The sequence below is a fragment of the Saccopteryx leptura genome, chromosome 8, assembly GCF_036850995.1.
Source record: "Saccopteryx leptura isolate mSacLep1 chromosome 8, mSacLep1_pri_phased_curated, whole genome shotgun sequence".
Classification (NCBI taxonomy): domain Eukaryota; kingdom Metazoa; phylum Chordata; class Mammalia; order Chiroptera; family Emballonuridae; genus Saccopteryx; species Saccopteryx leptura.
In genome coordinates, this window is record NC_089510.1 from 63,727,162 (window position 1) to 63,749,136 (window position 21,975).

General features: G+C 36.4%; 1 protein-coding gene across 1 annotated transcript in view; it reads right to left on the minus strand.

The window, feature by feature from the left end:
• TP63 (tumor protein p63) overlaps positions 1-14,272 on the minus strand; it is a 244,289-nt gene extending 230,017 nt beyond the window's left edge. Inside the window, exon 1 of the mRNA XM_066347150.1 lies at positions 14,235-14,272. Within this exon, the coding sequence (XP_066203247.1) occupies positions 14,235-14,245 (11 nt within the window). The 5' untranslated portion in view covers positions 14,246-14,272. The remainder of the gene's footprint in view (positions 1-14,234) is intronic.
• Positions 14,273-21,975: the final 7,703 nt, after the last annotated feature.

Consider the following 21,975-nt stretch of genomic DNA (forward strand, 5'->3'; position numbering starts at 1 on the left):
TAAAATGGGTTTCCCTGTGTAAATAAAACAAAAATACAGTAGCTCTGTTAGGCAGGTCACCAAAGAAATAAAATAATCTTTGCCAAAAGTAGCGTAAAACTGATCAAATACATGAACATAGCTGAAAGAAGAAAGTTCTAGTAGAAAGAGGAGAGAAGCCATTGGTCACTAGTTAGGGCTGAAGAATAAGAAGAGAAAAATGCATTCTGATTTTTGGGTGTTTAGCTCTGTCTCAGCACATGTCTCAGCACATCCAAGAAGATGAGTGTCTATATGGTGCTTTTAGTAGGCATATCTTTATGGAATTAGCTATAAGGAGATAAATGCATCAAGCTATCAAATATCCATCTACTTCCCATTTTCTGCTATGCCATATTTACCTAACAACATGCTGAATCTTTGTATTCTCTAACAATATGTCTACAGAAAAAAATATGCTTATCCATCAATAAAAACTTATTCAATATAGTTGTATTTATCATTATAAGAGGTAGTACATTGGCTTTTATATTTTCATATATTAATCTCTGAGTGTTTGATTAAACAAGAAATTGAACTTTTGCTAACACATTAGTATTCTAAGCTTTCAGGGTTGAGAGCTACTCAGGTAATACCATGCTATGGGGAAAAGATGTTCTTCTACAGATGACACATAGGCTCAAAATAAGGTCCATCTCTATAAACATTAACACTTCTATTGATAATTTTTTAAACATATCCTTGATACTACTACTCTTTTCTACTTTAGTGCAAAGCAGCAGTATCTCTTATCTAGAACAATAGCCCCTAGACTTGATTTCTATATTCTGTTCCCTGCACAGCACAGAACCAAAGTGATGCTTTAAAATATAAGACAAAATAAAATAATTATTAGGAAAAAAAATATTCTTTTTACAGATCTACTCCTTGACAATTGATTTTATCTCCTATCTATTCCTGTTCTTGCTCATTTTGTTGCAGCTACCTAAGAGGTCTTATTAGATGGCCATTCCATTTAATATAGCATTCCTTCCAACCCTATCATTCTCTCTCTATAGACCTTTTTTTGCTTCATTTTATGCAGAAACTTTCCACCACTCAACATATTGTATGCTTATAGGTGGACTGAGGATATAAGGTCCATGATAGCAGGGATACATTTTTGCTCATTGGTGCCTGGAATAGGTCATAGATGGTACTCAGTTCACTTTTGTTTTCAAATCATTGAACTGATTTCAATCAGAATATATTTGTTATATGCTCAACAAATGCATTTTTCTTTTTTTTATATTGCACATATTTTCTTAATTTGTCATTAGTTTTTTAAATTTAAATTGAATTTATTAGAGTGACACAAAATTATACAGGCTTCAGGTGCCCAATTCTACAACACATCTCTGTACAACATATTCTGTTTATCCCACCCATTCAAGTCTTTATCCATTACCATTTATCACCCCATACCTTCCTTCACCTACTCCCACAATCACTACACTCTTGTCTTGTCTATGAGTTTTCTCTCTCCCTTTTTTGTCCGTTATAGCTCTATTCCTCTACTCTCCTCAGTACACTTTTAAAATGAATAATTGCAAGAGAAAAGTGTTATGTAATAACAAAAACTTATTTGATTAGATCTCCAGAATCTAATTCTTCTTTTGTCTTCAATTAAGCACCTCGGTGACAGATGTTCAAGAGGTCACTAGCTCTCTGCCTTTAGGTTCTTTATCTCTAAAGTGCAACTAATAATATCTCTGTAGTTCAAATACTATGTATAAAAAGATTTTACAAGATAAAACTCTGAACAACCATGAGGGATTTGAACTAACAAGATGTGCAGCCTTACAAACAGGACACGCAGATAAGAAAAAAAAAACCAATAAATGAGTAAATGAAATAGTATTTTGGAAGGTGGTGTATGTTATATAGACAAATTTTCAGAGTAAGAAAGTAGGGATTATCAAAATAACAAGACAGCCCCTTCCACTTGAAAGTTGTATAGGCATGTTCTCCAACTTCAGGCTCATCAGAATCCTCTGAAGAAATGTGTTAGTATAAAACAGTGTGCTGGGCCACAACTCTAGGTTTTTTGATTCAGTAAGGTTTATATGGGGTTTGAAAATTTGCATTTTTATTGCTGTGCTTCTAGTACCACACTTGGAGAACTACAAGGTTAGAACAATGCTTTTTTTTTAAAAGCCTTTTAAATTTAATATATTCATAAATCCTCTTGAGTTCTTGTTAAAATACAAATTTTCATTTAGTGGGACTGATGTGAGCCCCCAGAGTCTATATTATTCTATGTAGTTTACTGTAAGTAGTGAAGGCCTAGAAGGTGAACAGAAACTTGTAAGTAAACATGCACAAAAGACATTGTAAAATAAATAGAAATAAAGACAACTTTTGAAGAAGAGATTGAATATTCATAGAGGAATTGTGAGGGTGAGTGGAAGGAACAGATTCAGTGCAGGCTGAGGTATAAGGGGGTGAAGGGCCAATCAACACAGTACAATTTAAGAATGAAATAACTTCAGGTTATGATAAAGTCTCAGACATGGTTGTGTGACTTAGAATAAAATGGAAATTAGAGCTCCTTGAGTTGGGAAGTCTAGACCTGTGAGACTATATTATAGAAATATCATCAAAAGAATAGTGGAGTTTCCAAAGAATTGGCAGAAGAGGTAAATGGAGACAAATTACAAAGACAAATAATAAAGATCAGTGCATTGTCATGAACTTTAGTAAATCACTTTGATGGAAAAGATTTCATAAGACAGAAGACTGTTGACTGATAGTAGGTAAACAATGATTTGAAAAGAGCAGTATGTACAAGAAATGTTAGTTACTTTCCTTGGCCCTATGAAAAAAGTATGTGTAGAAAGCTTTACTTCTACTAAGAACAATGAGCACTATGGGCCTTTTCGTAGAATGAACAGCTTTTAGAGAAGACAATGTCACAGATGGTAAAAGGAAAAATGTCCAATATGGAGGGAAAGTTTGTTCAAATGATGGTGGTAAGTCAAAATACCACAATGGAAAAAGAAATACTGTATTAGTGAAGTGGAAATGGGTGGGAAAGAGTAGGATTAATCTGGATAGGGTTGAGAGTGTGTGGAAGAGAGTTCTATTTAAATCAGCAAATTTTAGTAACAGAAATTAGGGAATGAGGGTTTTATGCATTATCAACAGGAAAAGGGGTAGAAAAAAGAATGCGTGTGCATGTGCGCGCGCGCACCCCCCCCCCAAAAAAAAGATTATTAAAGGTAGAAAAAACACAGAGAAAAAAAGATAATAAAGGAGAGTTTTTGAAGTAAGTTGTCCCAACATTCCAAATTAGGCAATTCTATACTTATGAAGCTAAAGCCTTGTGTATGAGGTCTTAGTTATTCTGACTGAAAGTTATTTATTTCCAGAGGTATACTAGATTGCTCTCAAATTTTTGGCTCTCTAGGGCCGTATTAATGATAAATAAATGACATAATATTTTCCCTTTTCAGATTCAGATTATTTTCCTAGAATGTTATATAATTAATTTTTAGGATATCTTTTATAAGTTTTCTTTATGCTTTAAAATCATTCCTATGTAGAACTTACTGACCATAAGAAAAAACCCCAAAACCAAATCACATTGCAGATAAAAGGATCCTACTCATCTCCACTAATGTCTAGCTGTTTTACTTTGGGCAGGTTACACAGCCTCTCTATGCCTCTATATCTTTACCTATAGAATATTAATAAGAGCTATCTTAGGGCATGCCAAAGGCAGTCTTTAGCAATTTATACAATTGACTCAATTCTCAGAGAAACCCAGCCAATTAGATACTACTATTAGCATGCTCATTTATACATAAGAAAACAGACACAGAGAGATTAAGTTAGCAGAGTTAACCTTTGGCAGAGAGAGAACTGACCAAGGCACACTGGTCCCCAGATGCAGTTTCTTATATTATATACTATCCCTTGATTAGTAACAATAACACTATCAAATACCTCTTAAAGTGGTTTAAAGATTAAAGTTTAAAATTAAATATGATGAAAAATGTTTAGAATAATTTCTGGCACATAGTAAGAATTCCATAAATAGTAAGTATTTAGCTTGTTTATGTCTCACCCTCATTTTCTAAAAAACAGGATCAAAAGTTGAGATCTTTTGTAATTGTAATCTCTGTAATTGTAATTGTAATTATAGTTAATAAAAAAGTGCTAATTAAAACCACATGGCATTTTACACCTATTAAATTAGAAATTTTAAAAAAAAATAACATCCAAAGCTGGTACTCTGACAAAATATACCAGCATAGGCCCTGGCCGGCTAGCTCAGTGGCAGAGCGTTGGCCTGGCGTGCAGGAGTCCCTGGTTTGATTCCCGGCCAGGGCACACAGGAGAAGCGCCCATCTGCTTCTCCACCCCTCCCCTTCTCCTTCCTCTCTGTCTCTCTCTTCCCCTCCCACAGCCAAGGCTCCATTGGAGCAAAAGTTTGCCCGGGCACTGAGGATGGCTCTGTGGCCTCTGCCTCAGGCACTAGAATGGCTCTGATTGTGGCAGAGCGACGCCCTGGATGGGCAGAACATCCCCCCCTGGTGGGCATGCGGGGTGGATCCCGGTCGGGCACATGCGGGAGTCTGTCTGACTGCCTCCCCATTTCCAACTTAAGAAAAATGCAACAACAACAAAAATAAATAAATAAATAAATAAAACATTTATATATGTATATATATATGTTTTATAACATATATATATAAGCATATCATTTTAAATAGCACTGTTTTTCAGACTTAAAAAAGTATATATCCTTTTATTTGCCACCCCCTCACTTCATAGGAGGTAGCGTACTATAGGGGTCCAGCAGCAAAATCTATAGATAAAATAGTCCTGGGTTCAAATTCTGACTCAAGTGAGAGTGAAAATACAAGGAGGTCCTTCCACTTGCTAGTTAAATCACCCTGGTTAAATTGGTTCATCTCCCTGGACATTATTTCCTTATCTGAAAATTAGGGATATTATTTAGCTAAAAAATTGTATGTTATAACATAATTTAGGTAAGTACAATGAAGTTTGACCGTATTGAACATGTATCATTTTGCTTTCTTTCAATATTTGTTCCCTGGAATAATCACAAGGAAATAATTAAAAGGTGGCTATATGATATTTTTAGTTTATAATAAAAATTATAACCAACTCAAATGCTGTTTAAGGAAAAGGATAAATGTATTGAGTTGCATTGATATGAGCTCATTATACAGTTAGCTATATAATAAATACAAAAATACATAACAAATGGAAGTTCTTATGTAATTTATGTAATGAATAAAACATTGACATTATTTTATATGTATAAAATTATTAAACTAGAAGGTGACATAGAAAACAACTGTTTTTTATTTTTTTTTATTTTTTCCTAACCCTAACCCTGAAAACAACTGTTTTAACTAGACTTTTCTTTGCTTACTTCCATGATTGTTGAGAACATGTCATTTGTTTAATAAATAATTTTGATATCATTAGTATCAAGTCACAAGTACTATTACCTAAACATTTTCATCTGGAATATCTAAAGTTCTCTGACATTTATGTATTTGCTTGAGCAAATTTTCTACAGTAAAAACACAAGCTTTGAATGTTTAAATTGGACATATATCTAACAGTTAGCATTTAGTAAATATTTACTAAACTTATTGAACAGTTTTGTAGTTTACTACAAATTTGAACTACTTCAGGTATTACCATTTTCCTTTCTTTATTCTTTGTCACCACAAACAACATTTTTTTTTTTTTGGTCTTTTTCCAAGTGAGAGGAAGGAGATAGTGAGACAGATTCCTACATGCACCCTGACCTGGGATTCACCTGGCAACTCTGTCTTGAGCCAAAGCTCAAATCAACCAAGCAATTTGTAGTGCCTGAAGGCTGACACACTTGGATAACCGAGCTATCCTCAGTGCCCAGGGCTGAGGCTGGAGCCAATCGAGCCACTGTCTGTGGGAGGGGAGGAGGAAGAGAAGGGGCAGAGGGTGAGGGAGAGAAACAGATGGTTGCTTCACTTATGTGCCCTGACCAGGATTTGAACCATGATGTCCATATGATGGGTCAATGCTCTATCCACTCAGCCACCAGCCAGGGCCAACATTAATTTTTTTTAAGTGAGAGGCAGGGGGGAAGACAGACAGGTTCCCACCTGCACCCTGACCAGGATCCACCTGGCAAGCCCCCTACCAGGTGATGCTCTGCTCATCTGTGGGTGCTCCTCCATTGCTTGGCAACCAAGCTATTTTAGTACCTGAGGCAGGCCATGAAGCCATCCTCAGCACTCAGGGCTAACTTGCTCAAACCATTGGAGCCATGGATGAAGAAGGGGAAAAGAGAGACAAGGAGAGAAAAGGGAGGAGTGGAGAAGCCCGGTCAAGGCACATATGAAAAAGTAATCAAGGAACAACTAAGGAGCCACAATGAAGAATTGATGCTTCTCATCTTTTTCCCTTCCTGTCTGTCCCTATCTGTCCCTATCTCTGTCTTTCTGTCTCTGTCACATATACACACAAATCTACTCTAAGTAACTATATGGCTGATTCAATTATGGCACCAGCTTCCAACTGTTTACCTCTTGCCTTAAAATGCTTTATCAGTTTTAACATTGGTACAACGCTGGCTTTGTCCTAAATCATGCAAAAGCTGCCTGAGGTAACAGAAAGTGAGAATGGGTGGTGGCTATTCAAATTGGCAAGTTAAATTTGCTAATTCAAACAAAAGAAAAAGGTACTGAATATCTGAAAGCAGTAAGGGGATTTTGAGTCTTTACATTTCTCTTAAACTTAATGATTTCATTTGGAATATCAGAGTCTAATTCATAATAAAATGAGAGTCAGGAATAAGTGGAGAATAGAAGGCAAACAATAAGAATGAGAATAAACAATTAATTCTCTCCCTTTAAATTATCCACCAATATTATGGCTTAAGGTAAAAAGAGAAATGCTAATAACTGTCATTTCCAAAACCTTGACTAACCAATAAGGATACATCACCCCATGTCCATTTCTCATCTTCTTTTAAATGGAACAAAGTGACTTTCAGAGGTAGGGAAGTACATAATTATATAGACTGGAGTCTTTAGACTTTGATCATAATTATAGTGCTTTATCCATCCATCACTTGTTGCTTGAGGACTGTTCCTTACTGATTTCTTTAAAGAAGATAGAAACCCTGTCAGGACAAATTTGAGCCTCTAAAAGGCTAATCAGAAACTTGGCTCTCTTGACTTGAAATTGAGATTGAAAATTGCCACTTTAATCTCACAATTCATTTGGCTTTTAAGTAAAGTGAGTACACAAAGTCTCTCTTTGGAAAGGCATGTGTCTGTTGTTCATACCACTGGATACTGTTTTATGAGCTTCTAGCCAGACTTCAGGTGGTAAGATTGCCTCATTGTAGGTAGCAGTTTTCAAAATCTGGGTTTACAACAAACAAATCATCTGGGTGCTTGATAAAAATGCTGATTTTACATTCTTTTCACTGCTCATCGTCAGTCTTTTAAGGGGAGGCGTCAGTGTAATTGTAGACCTAAAAATAACTGGGAACTTTACTGCATAAGAAGGACTAGAGCTGTTTTCCCAACAGTGGTCTGAGAGCTACATGAAGGAAAATTGCTTGTGTTTGTTGACACTGCAATTCCAAAGTTTCACCTAGATGTATTGAATCAAAGTTTCAGGGTTTTCATGTCACTTCTCTCTGGGTTCCTGGCATCAGAAATGAACATGTACATATATTACTTAATGGTTTCCTGAAGCTCAATTTTGGCCTCACACTTTCAGTTACCAACCACGAGTCAAATATAGCTCCATGTGAAGCACTTTGAGAAACTTTAACAGATGCTACTAACAAAAATCACCCTTCCAATGTGCTGCCTCCAGTATGGGTGCTTTGTGATTGCCGTGTATGGCCAATGTGCCTGGGTCCTTCCATCCTTCCTTGTACCTCTTTCATTGTGTCTGTGCATGTAGTTCTACTTTGTATTTCCTGAAGTCCAGGACTGTCTCTGACTCATAGCGTCTACCTTCCCACTCAGTCCCAAATAAATAAATAAGTTCATGGATTGCTTTAAACAAACAAACAAATCAAAACAAAAAAAATAATTTTAGTTTCCACAGCTACAATTTGGGGATAAAATTCCTTTATCTAGTTGAATTAATCTCCTTAATACTGCTGTAACAAGTTACCACAAATGAACAATACAATACAAAATCAATACAAATATACTGTTTTATATTTTGTAGGTCAGACCTTTTCAGGCTTCTAGAGTCTGTCAGCCTTTCTTGGCTCGTTATGCTCTTCTGCTGTCCAAGTCTGGGGAGTCTTCTCATATCATATCACTCTGATTTTCTACTTTCCACTTCCAGTTTTAAGGACTCTGTCATTACTTGGGTCCACATGGATAATCCAAGATAGTCTACCTATTTTAAGGTCAGCTAAACAGCAGTGTTAATTCACCAGCAATCTTAATTTTCCTTGGATGTTTTTACAGGTCTGGGGAATTAGGATATAGCTATATTTGGAGGCCATTATTCTGCCTACCACAAATACCCACCTCCCAAGAGGATCAGATATTTAATGTTTTGGGAAATGCTTTCCTAACTGTAAAGTCCTATGCAGCTCTAATAGAATGTGATACACTCTGGTAGAAGTGGCGTTGAACTGAGAGTCATGAGACTTGAATTCCGGACCTTGTTCTGCTACCATTTAATCCTTCTGGGATTAATATTTCTCAACTCTAAAGTATAAGAATTGAGGGATACAAGCCAAAATCATGTCAAGATCCATAATGACCTTTGTCCTTAATTTAAAGATGACATGGAGCAAAATGGAACATAAGGTGTGCTTACACTAGGACACACTTGTTGCTGGGAAAGAATCCTGTCTACTGGTGTGCTATCTACACACTAGTAGGGTCGAGTAAATACACTAAGAAAATGAGTTTCACAGTTTAGTTGGGTTTATATTTAATGCTCAAAGTCTTATTTGTGAATAGTAGAGCAGACTTTGTGAGAAATCTTTGATTTAGACAGCTAAAATGATTTTATGAAGGTCACATAATTGGTGGTGGAGTCAAAACTATCATACAGATATTTTAACAAGTCCTGTATGCACTGAGCTAACACTCTTCCCTACCTCTCTGCCTTTAAATGCACCCACAGCCAAGAGCAGCATACAGAATTATAACATATCATCTTTTTGGCTCACTATAGTTGGCCATGAATACCTCTTAAAACTAATTCTTGTGAAAATTTTAAGTGTTTAAAACAGCTCTTTCTTGGTCACAACTGGTGGATACATTAGTCACTGTTGATAAACTGTACCTTCATGTTTCTTCACAACATAGTTCTTCCTGCCTTCTGCCTTGCTTCATTTCAATTACTGATATAAACAACATACACAGACTGCATCATGTAGACTCATTATGTTTGGTCAGATAAAGAAACTTAGTGATTATGGAGCTGGCTAAAGTAAATAAACCAGCCTTGCTAAAGACTAGTTTGCTTATTGCAATGGATGAACACATCCTTTACCTCCCTTCAGAAATGATATTGTATTATTATATTTTAAAACCATTTTGGAAGTCTTCCAATGCACATAACATTATGGGCATATTTTTATTTTTGTACTTGCCATGATTCTGGAAGGAAAAGGGTGCACTTGAACAAAGAGTAATTGAAGTGAGTTTAATGAAGAGACTATTTATCAAAGGATAAGAGATTTGGTCTGGGTTTTGAAGTTAACAGTATCTAAGAATGGTTACCACCACTAGGCTTGAAGAGGAGGAAGAGTAGAGAGCTGTTACTTGATATCAAACCACCTGCACCTGTGGCTAGGGCTTCTGACAGGACCTATATAGCCTTTAGCAGAAAGCCCAACAGGGAAATGGTCAAGGTAACATAAACCCCAACTCACGGTCCTTGTATCCTTCAATCTTCTGCTAGAGGTTCCCAGTGGGTGAACATAAGAGGAAACCAAATGAGAAAAGAACTGTCAATAGAATATTTAGAACTTTCTGTAGTAGAACAAGAAAGAGAAGGATGGAAGGTAGATGCAGAGAGGCAGGTGGAGGACACCCAACACAGAACTGTATAGGTCTTTATGTGATTTTAATGAAATGATCTTCACTATAAATTCACTGTCATCACCCTTCCTTGTGAGATATATTGAGAAACAACAGTTAATAAAGTTGACCTTTAAGCTACAAAAACATAAAGTTCATAATCAATATGTAATTTGCACAGGAAATATTTCTTATTCACACAGTACTATAACAGTTTCAACTTCTTTTGAAGAATTTAATCATTTAGTATTACTTGGTTAGAAAACCTATTTTAAAAACTTGATGGCAATTCTAAAAACTAAAGGGATTTAAAGAGGCCAAATTATAATCCCCAAAATTAATTAACAAAGATTTAGCTTCTAACATGATACATTTTAGATTTATTTTGAGTATTTACCTAATAAAAAATAAACAATTCATTTTATAAAGTTTTTATTATAAAATATGGTAATTTACCTATTGGATCTTATTTATTGATCTTACATAATCTTATCTATGCTTTGATATTTTTGTTAAAATCAAGTGAGCAATGAAATGACAAGACATATTATTGTCACCTTTTCTTCTTTGTAATGGTCAATATCATCAAAGACGAAATCTAAGCTCTGTAGTTGAACTGCTTTTTTGATTTTCAGAGAAGGTTTTGCAAAGACTCAAGTAAATTAGCATCAACATCAGAGAACAACTAAATGCATAATACATCAATATGTTCAGGCACACAAAAAAACCCCACAGGGTTAAATCTCAATTTTAACTGAAAAAAATGATTATAATAGTACTTTGAAATGTATGTTAAATTGTCTTTTTGGAAATGGCCTTAATATTCAGTAATAAATGATAATAGCATGTCTCATTTATTCTGTTCTGTGATTAAAGGAATTTTATGCATTAAGGTAGCTCAGTGTTTAAAATAGCAGGATATTTTTCTTCCTGTTTTTGAAAATTCTCTCTCATGATTTCTTTCTAAAGACAGGGTCAAAACAGACAAATTTAACTATGTAGATGACTATGGTTATAGAATGATTAAATTTTGTCTATCTTATTATAGGTTCTGTAAACTGAGAACTACAAGGCTTGTCTGTTTAGTAAAACTAACTCAAGCCCTCCAACTCATTCACTCATTAGGCATTAAAGAAAATATTGTATAATTCTTACTTTGACAATATATGGTGTCATAGATTACTTACAGGGATTTTTCATTTATTCCTTCATTCTTTTACTCTCTAAGTAGTATAGACAGAAAGTAGTAATAATTCAGTCCTTAAAATATGTGACAAAACAGTTGACATATTTGAGAAAAAATATAGCTATTAAATATATAAGCACTATAACATTAAATAAACATTGCAGTCATATCTTATTCAGTTTTGTATTGCTAGTACCTTTCACAGAGTAGATGCTCAGCAACTAAAATTTTTCTGATCTTTATTTGCTAGTTAAGTTTTATTGCAAGTGAGAAGTACATATTTTTTTTTTCTGTGTGACAGAGACAGAGAGAGACAAAGAGAGGGACAGACAGGCAGGAAGAGAGAGAGATGAGAAGCATCAATTCTTTGTTGCAGCACCTTAGTTGTTCATTGATTGCTTTCTCATATGTGCCTTGACCAGGACACTACAGCAGGCCAAGTGACCCCTTGCTCAATCCAGCGCCCTTGGGTTCAAGCTGGTGAGCTGTACTCAAAGCAGATGAGCCCACGCTCAAGCTGGCAACCTTGGGGTTTTGAACCTGGGTCCTCTACATCCCAGTCTGACACTCTATCTACTGCATCACCACCTAGTCAGGCAGGAAGTACATAATCTTTCCTAAAACAATTTATGAGGCAAACAAACCTTCCCTGACATCTCTGCACTGTAATCTCATAGCTCCCCAACATACCTTCTTCTTTTCTACAAAAAGGACACTCACCATGAATAAAGCTCAGGGCATTCAGCAAAATTTAAAACTATTTGAAAATACTACTATTGTCTTGAATTTTACAATCTCTCAAAAACTAAGATGATATTTGTTCCATGAATTAATAGTTTGTTGAAACAATATGAAAAGCAATTTCCTCATTTATTTAAATTCACAGGCCTTTCTCATCACTCACTACAATGCCTCTAGACAGATGTGTAGAGGATTATTAATGTGTGGATTGCTCATCAATAGAAAAATTTCCTTCCAGAGCTAAGGTAGATCTAAGTGCCTACTTTTGAAAAGATGCCCTCAAGGGAAGCATATATAACTAATGTTTTATCATGATTATACTCTTAAAATATTATTGCAAATGATTTTTAGTAGAATAGAAATTTTTGAGGCTGAAAAAAATTTCGAGATCTAGTGTTTTGTACTTTATCAACCCAATCCACAACTGCAACTAAATCTAATTCATAACCTATACAAGAACATAAATTCCAGAAACAGCAAGGCGGGAATCAAACACCAATCACATTTCCCATTTCATTCTGGAAAAACATAAACTTGTTTCCTTCCTTCCTCTTTCTCTTTCTTTTTCTTTCTTTCTTCCTTCTTTCTCTCTCTCTTTCTTCCTTCTTTCTCCCTCTCTTTCTTCCTTCTTTCTCCTTCTTTCTTTCTTTCTTTCTTTCTTTCTTTCTTTCTTTCTTTCTTTCTTTCTTTCTTTCTTTCTTCTTTCTTTCCTTTTTTCTTTCTTTTCCTTCCTTCCTTCCTTCCTTCCTTCCTTCCTTCCTTCCTTCCTTCCTTCCTTCCTTCCTTCCTTCCTTCCTCCCTCCCTCCCTTCCTTCTTTCCTTTCTTCCTTCCTTTCCTTCTTTCTCCTTGCTTTTTCAACCATTCCATTTACCTTTCTGCCTGACTTTTCCTCTCTTGCTTTTCACACAGCACACCAGAAGCCTCACAAAAAGAGATGCAATGCCTACACAGTCTACATTTGTTTTCTACATGGTGACAAATTATATTAATGAAAACAAGATCACACGTCTTCCATAATTGCCTGGGCAAGACGACAGTAATTGGGCTCTGCCCAGAAAGCCCTCTTTACCTCTTGTATGAGGCTACAATAAGCACCAGTGGTGAATGACAAGTTAACCCCTTCGTCACCCCACTGTTTTCAACACTCAGAAGTCCTGTCTCATTAGTCTTATAAAATAAAGTACAAAATGCCAGCATCAAATCTCGTGCTGTTGAATTAACAACATCACACTGCTACATATGACTTGAATATCTCCCATAACTTTATGACTGGAAAAACACTGTTCAGATTTCATTTACCAGTTTAAAAATAGCAAACTCTAATTTGAAACACATACACACATCATGCATGCTCACTAATATTCCTTCTTAGTGCTAGACAAATGTTTCTTCCTATAAACATAAAAATAATTCAGAATAATCATAAGTTTCAAAAGTCAGATTTGTCAAAAGATAATGTTTGCTATAAAACAAATTATAAAGAAAATATTACTTAGAGCCAAAAAAGACAAGCCATAATCTTCTTAATACAATAACAATTGTTATTAATCTATTTTTAATAAATCAGAAATAGTCTGTGTTTATTTTGACTTGGAGATCATCCATAGATGATCCTTATCCAATGAAATTTCTTCTTCTTGGGTGGGTGACTGCTGAGCAGGCAAATAACAGATATTGAACATCTTAAAATGGTGTGATATTTTTTTTAAAAAATCATGGGAAGATTGTCTTCAAATTTAGTCACTTTGTCTATTCAGACATAAACTAGAAAAAAATTGAGAAGAAAAATATGCCACAGATCACTTTAAGTCCACAGAAAGTCCAAAATAATATCCCTGTGCCCATAAACAGGAAAGGGTTGCCTGTGCACATGGCAGAAACACTCATAATACACAAGGCATTTCAATTCAATTTTGATAGAAGTTATGTCATTTTAAACTCACCGCTGGATGTAAGGGTCGGGACAGTATTGTAGGGTGGCACACCGTGAAGTTTCAAAATCCATTTTCTTCAATTCTCTTTGATATCGACAAATGGAGAACAGTTATATAACTTATACACTTATACCTGTGTATACAGAGATAGAAAGCCAGGAGGCTAAAAGCAGTAGGGTCAACTGCTACCAGACATAGAAGTTTAGATACTTTCCCCCTTCACACACATTTGCAAAGAGGTGGAGCGTTTCTTGATTTTAGCCAATGAGATTCACCTAGTAACTAAAACATCAGAAACAGTCAAATCTTACCAGCTGGGCATCCTCTCTAAAGACGTTCTTCCCCCTCTACCACAATTTTAGAGTCCTTGACGTATAGTGGCCACGCTTCTTGGCAACTTGAAGGCATCTCTGAACTTCTGGTCTCTCTGGTGATTGGATGCTGGCATGAATGGCATCAGAGTTTAATTTCAGCAGCCTGGACTTTTATAACAGAACCGAGCTCATGAGTGTCCAACCTGTTCCAGCTAATTAATATTTCCTTGTATCTGCATACTGATATGATTTGAAGACTGATTCTCTAGCTGCTCTAGAGCTAAATTTTTTACAGAGCTGCTTAGGAAGATTGTTGTTATTTTTTTCCATCTCCACCTTCCCCCAGCCTTCACCCCCCTTCATTCTCCCTTTCAGCCAACCGCCTGTTGTGGTCACAATCTCAAATAGCAAAGACAGGGAAATTCCTTGATTATATTTAACCTAGAACTCACTCTTCCTCTCAACTAAGAGAAAGAGATATTCATTCACATCCCCTTAGAAGCTTTTCCTGCCCCAAAGAAAAGAAAATAAGCTTTGCTGAGTTTTTTAAATGCCCTAACACACACACACACACACACACACACACACACACACTATTCTTAAAATGATATTAAAATGAGGAATATTATATTATTTTAGATGATTTTGAAGTTTACAAAATTATTTCAAATCACCTGTTAGCAAAAACATTCTAGTTGATTTTTAGTCTCTATCAGTTTGTCTCGTTCTTTTATTTTATATTATTTTTGTTGGTTTTGGTTTTGTTTTCGCTGGACCTCATTGAGGGTAAAACCAGTAAATTGTTCAGTTATCCAAAAATTTATATAATAATCTAAAAGTCTACAAACAGAATAATTTACTACCTTCCGGGATACAGGCTGTAAACCTATCCTGGTTTTGTGGATTTGGAAATTGGATGAAATATGATTCAGAAGCTAAATTAAAATAGACACCAACAGGAAAAAAAACAACAACAACAACAGCCTGTGCCCAAGTATCATTAACATAACAATTTCACATTTTCCATTCACTCTTTAACCACAGGTTACCTGTGAACTGGTAGCATCAGTGGTTGTCAAAGTTGTTAGACAACCCAAAGTTTTTTTCAGAGAATTTGACATTTTCTTCTAAGAAATTTGATTTCAAATGTATTTTGTAAAAAATATTTTATTTGTCACTTCAGCCAGGATAGGAGGAAGAAGCTATTTAAAACTTGACATTCTCTTCCCTTACTTAGCCAGAGAGTGTCTAACATCTGTGAATTGTGAAATTCACAAACATGCTGGCCTGAGCCCCAGCCAAATCAAACAGCTTGTTCTACAAAATGTGAAACTTGAAGGGAAGATCATTTTACTAATTAATTATAGATTTGTTAATTGGAGTTAAAATGTTTGGCTTTATTCCTTGCTATTGGCAAATGCAGATGATGGTAATATACAAAATTCTTAAAACTGAAAGTACTCAATATACTTTGACCATGGCCAAATTGTTCCAACACACAGGGCCTTGCCTTTCCCATTTATGAAACAAAAAGTAAAATAATGATCTCTAGTGGTGTGCTGCTCAAATGTTAATGTACCTGTGAGCCACCTGGGGATCTGGTTAATGCGGATTCGGATTCAGTAGCTTTGAAGTGGAGCCTGAGACTAGGCATTTCTAACAAGCTCTCAGATGAGGTTGGTGTTGCTGGTTTTTGTATGACACCTTGAGTAACAAGACCTAGTGTTGTTATTGAACCTGACACTTATTCATTTCTAGGACATAAGCAGAACTGTCCTACATATTTTAAATTACCAACAGAAGTTCTAGTCTTCCAGATAAATGATCAATTTATAAACATTTTTATACCATGTTTTTAATTTCAAAAGGATTATAGCTTAATTTATATTAAAAATATTTAAAATGTATGTTCTGACATGAATAGTAACTATTAAAAAATCTTAAATTTACTTAGTTAATATGGACAGATACTAAATGGCAAATGGTTTTATATAAATAATTATGGTAAATACTGGTTCTTATTGCATTGTGGAAATAAATGCAGAGTTTTCTAGACCAAGAGCAAAATGGCAAACCCTGTAGAATTCAGCAGCACAACTGTCTACAACCTGGGAAGATAAGGGACAATTATACTGTAATTACCATAATAGTCACTTACATGTATATATGTATTTCATCCCTCTTCCCCCAGAGGACTCAGGTTACTATACAAATGCATAAATATTTTTTTTTGATGTGGATCTTAGATATTTTTCCAGCATTGTTGTCTTTTAGGCAAGAGATTGTAATAGAGAAAGGTACACAGAAGCCTATTACCTTTCTGAGTATGGCCTACATCTTTGAATGATGTTGTTTGTGAAGATTTTTGATTTGTATGAAGAAGAGGAGAAAGAGCTTAGGGACAGCAGTATTAGGGCCTAGAACCCTGGACATAATGTAAGAGAAAGGACCACTTTCTCCATCCCAGCTCCTCGCAGACGGGAATGTGCTCTCTGCCACACAGAGGTATTCAAAACACAAACCTGGAGCACTTATACCCCTGTGAAATATTTCATAATGCTCCTTTCACTACTCTATCCACTAGGTCAGTGGTCTCAACCTTTTTTGGGCCACGGACTGGTTTAATGTCAGAAAATATTTTCATGGACCAGCTTTTAGTGTGGGACGGATAAATGTATCACGTGACTGAAACAAGCGTTAAGAGTGAGTCTTAGACGGATGTAATAGAGGGAATCTGGTCATTTTTTAAAAATAAAACATTGTTCAGACTTAAATATAAATAAAACGAAAATAATGTAATTTATTCTTTCTCTGCGGACCGGTACCAAATGGCCCACGGACCGGTACCAGTCCACGGCCCGGGGGTTAGGGACCACGGCACTAGGTTACCTACTCTCTTGCCTTGAATAATTTTTCTTCCACCCAGAATGTTTCTAAAGCCTATTGGCATATATTCACATCTTAAAAATCTTTAAAAAAAATGGGAAGACTCTTTCAAACCTCCTAGTTAGAAGCTCCCCTCCTCTGATAGCCTGAATCATATGCACACTTGTGTAAGGGCAGCTGCTACCAAACACCTGACCTTTTAGAATCAACTTTACTGAGGTATAGTTCACATACAATGAAATCCACTACATCTAAATGTTCAGTTGAAGGAGTCCTGACACATCACAGGCCAATGTGGCCTTCACCACAACCAAGACAAAGAATCCATTACCACAAAAGTTTCCTAATATGTCTTTGCAGTTAATCTTCCTTCACTGATGAATCTAGACAATTGCTTTCTTGCTTTTGTCATTATGTATTAGCTTAGCCGTTTTCAACTAGTGTGCCCCAAGAATTTTTAAAACATGCAAACCCTGACTATTTAGTCAGAGCACTGACCCTTTTCCCCCTTAGATGGAAAATTAAAAAATGACCATAGCCAACACAACAATAGCTGTCTTGTGTGATGAATCAAAATTAAACTTTTTTTTTTGTCAGATTGGCAAAAATATATATATTATATATTTTTGGTGTGCTACAGAATTTTAGTGGTTTACGTGTGCCATGAGATGAAAAAGCTGGAAAATAGTTGTATTAGATGTATATATTATAGAACAGCATTATCCAATAGAAATTACCACGATGAAGGAAACATTCTGTATTTAGACTCTCAGTAGCCAAAACAACCGATGAATTAAATTTTTATTTGATTTTAATCAACTTAAACTGAAATAGCTACATGTGGCTAGTGGTTACCATGTTGGATAGCACAGGGCTGGAGTACCACATAAACGGAACCACACTGTATCTCTTCCTTTTCGTTTAGGTTCTTTCCCTCAACATGTTGTTTTTCATATATGTTGTTAGGGATATCAGTAACTTAGGAACTGTTTCTCTTTTTTTATAGCTGTTGAATATGTGGATTTTTTGTTCAACAAATTTTGGTCTCAGATACTCATTTCTGGCCATAAGCATAAACTCAATAAACTTATTTAGAGCTCAATAATAACACATCCTCCTGAATCTCTTAGCAATGAGAAGTAGCCCGTTCCTTCCAAGATTGCTGGAGCTCTAGATGGGACAGCAGAATGTAGTATAAAGAAACTGGCCAATCTGGGTTTAGTCTGGGTTCTGGTTCCAAAACACTTCCAGACCTTAGGCAGATAGCCTGTGCTCTTTGAGCTTTAGATTCTTGATCTTTAAGAAAACAGTTGGTGGCTCAGTGGTGGAGCGTCGGCCTGGCGTGCGTAAGTCTCGGGTTCGATTCCCAGCCAGGGCACACAGGAGAGGCGCCCATCTGCTTCTCCACCCCTCCCCCTCTCCTTCCTCTCTGTCTCTCTCTTCCCCTCCCGCAGCCGAGGCTCCATTGGAGCAAAAGATGGCCCGGGCGCTGGGGATGGCTCCTTGGCCTCTGCCCCAGGTGCTAGAGTGGCTCTGGTCACGACAGAGCAACACCCCGGATGGGCAGAGCATCGCCCCCTGGTGGGCGTGCTGGGTGTATCCCGGTTGGGTGCATGTGGGAGTCTGTCTGACTGCCTCCCCATTTCCAACTTCAGAAAAATACAAAAAAAAAAAAAAAAAAAAGAAAAAAAAAGAAAACAGTTGGATCAATGAGGGTTCTTTTGTTGAACAATAGAAACTAACTCTGGCTAACTAAAATAAAATATACAAAAATATGTTTTAAAAAAATTCACTGATTGAAAGAGAAAGTTGAAAAACAAGTACGTATTGGGGAAAGACTAGGACTAGGATAACTTCAAGGTTCTAAGTAATAGGAATGAATAGAGACACTTTGCAGTGCTACAAAAGAAATAAGTCAGACCCAACAGATTTTTTTTGTACTTGAGTCATTTAGCATTAGATTCAAATTTTCAGAAGGAAGATGCCATGTTTGGCTAGGAGAACTTGAAACACCTTAATTGATAGCCCCACCAAGACTGGGGCAAAAAGAATTTCTAAAAGAAAATAGAGGTTCTAATAATCAAAAAGAGCAGTAAGTATAAGGCAACTAATAACAACAGATGCCACCATGAGGGGCTTAAAGTGGATAATCTTGTACATTCCTTAGAGCTTTGCTGTCTGTGGCTTTGTGGTTGAAGATATGTACCTCAGGCCTTGTCTTCTCTAAGATATACTGACATGCCCCCCTTTTTTTTTTATAAGATGAGGATCATGAGAGAACCTTTCAGCATTGGAGCTGGTGGAGTAAATTCACTAAGTGTCATCCAAATTGATGAATCTAAGAAGTTTGGTGATTTCTGGTTTTGAGATACATTTTCTGTATATAACTTTAGTTCAACCACACAATCTTTATTTTACAGAAGTGGAAACCAAGTTTTGTTTTGGAGAATCCCACTAACCTTTCCAACATTTTTCTCTATAAATCTAATATTTGCTAAAGTTGGGCATCTAGTAGGAATACAGATGGGCTTAGAATTTAAGTGTGCTGGGTATGATCAAATACCTTTTTTTTTTTCTTTTTAATATAGCAATGAAAAAACAAATGCATTGCAAGCTTAGCCACATGCTTCTACTGATTTGACCTCTACTGGGATTCATCAAATAGAAAAAAAATGTAGAGTGAAGCTAACATCTCAGAGTTGACTGAGAAGGAAGAGGATGCCTCAGGAGTGTGTGAGGAAGGGGACACTTCTATCCAAAAGGCATGCAAGGAAGCACAGCAACCAGTTATGGAGGGAAGAGGTTGGCAGTTTCCCTAGCAGACAAACTTGATACACTCCAAGTCACACCCAGTGTCCAAAAGCAATGTGGGTGGGCTTCTTTTCCAGACATCCCTGAACAGCTGTGTGTGGGCTGCCTCTCACTCCCACCCCTCCTTCACTCAGTGCCCACGTGAGTGAGAGATAAATAAGGAGACACAGGAAGTCCTTATTTGGCACTTTCCAGATTTTTTTTTTTTTCCTGAACCATTTGTCACTTGCAGCGGACATGAGACACCTTTACTCCAAATGTTTTGGAATGTATTTCCTAAAGTTGGAAATCTCTTACATAATCACAGTTCAATACTAAAATGAAGGAATGAATATTGATAAAATATTACCTTCTTTCCACACCACCTTCAGGTTTTGCTGATTGTTCCAATAACATTCTTTATACGTTATTAGAAACCCTGGATCATACATTGCATTTAGTTGTCCTGTTTCCTTTGTCACTTTTTATCCTAACAGCTTCTCAGTCTATGTGATTCACGGCAGAGATATTTTAGAAGAGTGCAGGGCAGAGTCTTTGTAGGCTGAATCTCAGTGTAGGTTTGACTGATTGTTCCTCATAATTAGATTGAGTCATCAACTTTGAGCAGAAACATCACAAAAGTGATACTGTGTCCATCTGAGTTCATCATATCAGGAACGGCTGAAAGGTGTTTTCCCAAGCCTTGTTTCAGAGATTTACTGTAAATGGTGTAAACTGTAAATATCAAAGCCTTTCACTTGTTCATTCTCCTTCTAAGGTAGGGGTCCCCAAACTTTTTACACAGGGGGTCAGTTCACTGTCCCTCAGACCGTTGGAGGGCCGGACTATAAAAAAAACTATGAGCAAATCCTTATGCACACTGCACATATCTTATTTTAAAGTAAAAAAATAAAACGGGAACAAATACAATATTTAAAATAAAGAACAAGTAAATTTAAATGAACAAACTGACCAGTATTTCAATGGGAACTATGCTCCTCTCACTGACCACGAATGAAAGAGGTGCCCCTTCCAGAAGTGCGGTGGGGGCTGGATAAATGGCCTCAGGGGGCCGCATGCGGCCCGTGGGCCGTACTTTGGGGACCCCTGTTCTAAGGTCATGGAAACTGGATTAGCAATATGTGTACATGGTCATTATGTTTCTACAAAATAACCAGGAGATATTTTAATTTTAGTCTTCTAACATTACAGTCTCTTTCTACCCCAATTTCCCCTTCAACAATTTCCATGTGACACAGAGCAGTGATGGAGTGACCATGGGGTTTTTAGGATCCAGCCAAGGGCTAGTCAAATGGGTGATATTTAATTTGAGTTTGGAGAAAATACAATTTATGAGGTTGGTAGTTACATTTGTATAGAGATAAATTACTGCTACTCATCCTGGTGTAAGAATGGATTTCAAGAATACTACTCCTGCCCATGGAGTTGACTCACTGGGCACAGTGTCACTGCCACCCAGGCCAGAGGTCACAGCGCAATCTGGAGATCCGTTACAATAACTGCCATGGGAAATGTGACTAGTGAAGGAGAAACGGAGTTCTAAATCCACAGAGCCTGAATCTAATTTGCGGAAACTTTTTTCTCCCTTTATTAACAAGCGTGCAAAAGTGTAAGCAGAGGACCCAATGCCATCAATATTTAATCAAAACCCAAGTTCTCTCTTTTCTATTATTTAGCATGTATAATTATAAACATACAATACATTACTTGGTCATTTATAATGAGAGCTAAATCAAAGAGGGTATATGGACATTTATGTGTCTGTAGGAATACAAACGGATGGCAGTGCTGCAGACAGCGGGTGTGTCTGCCAAACTTCAGACTGGGGCTGCAGGAGACAGGGCTGTACGTATGACATCAAGAGTCTGTCTGATGGAAGGGTCCATGAGTCTATGACTTCAAATTGGTAGGCTACCTTTATATAGGATCCATCTACTGATCTATTTACATTAAACCACATTGTTCCAGAATGATTTGAGGTATACTTATAATAAAATCAAAAACTACATATTTAGTATCACCAGAAACTGAGAGAAGAGAA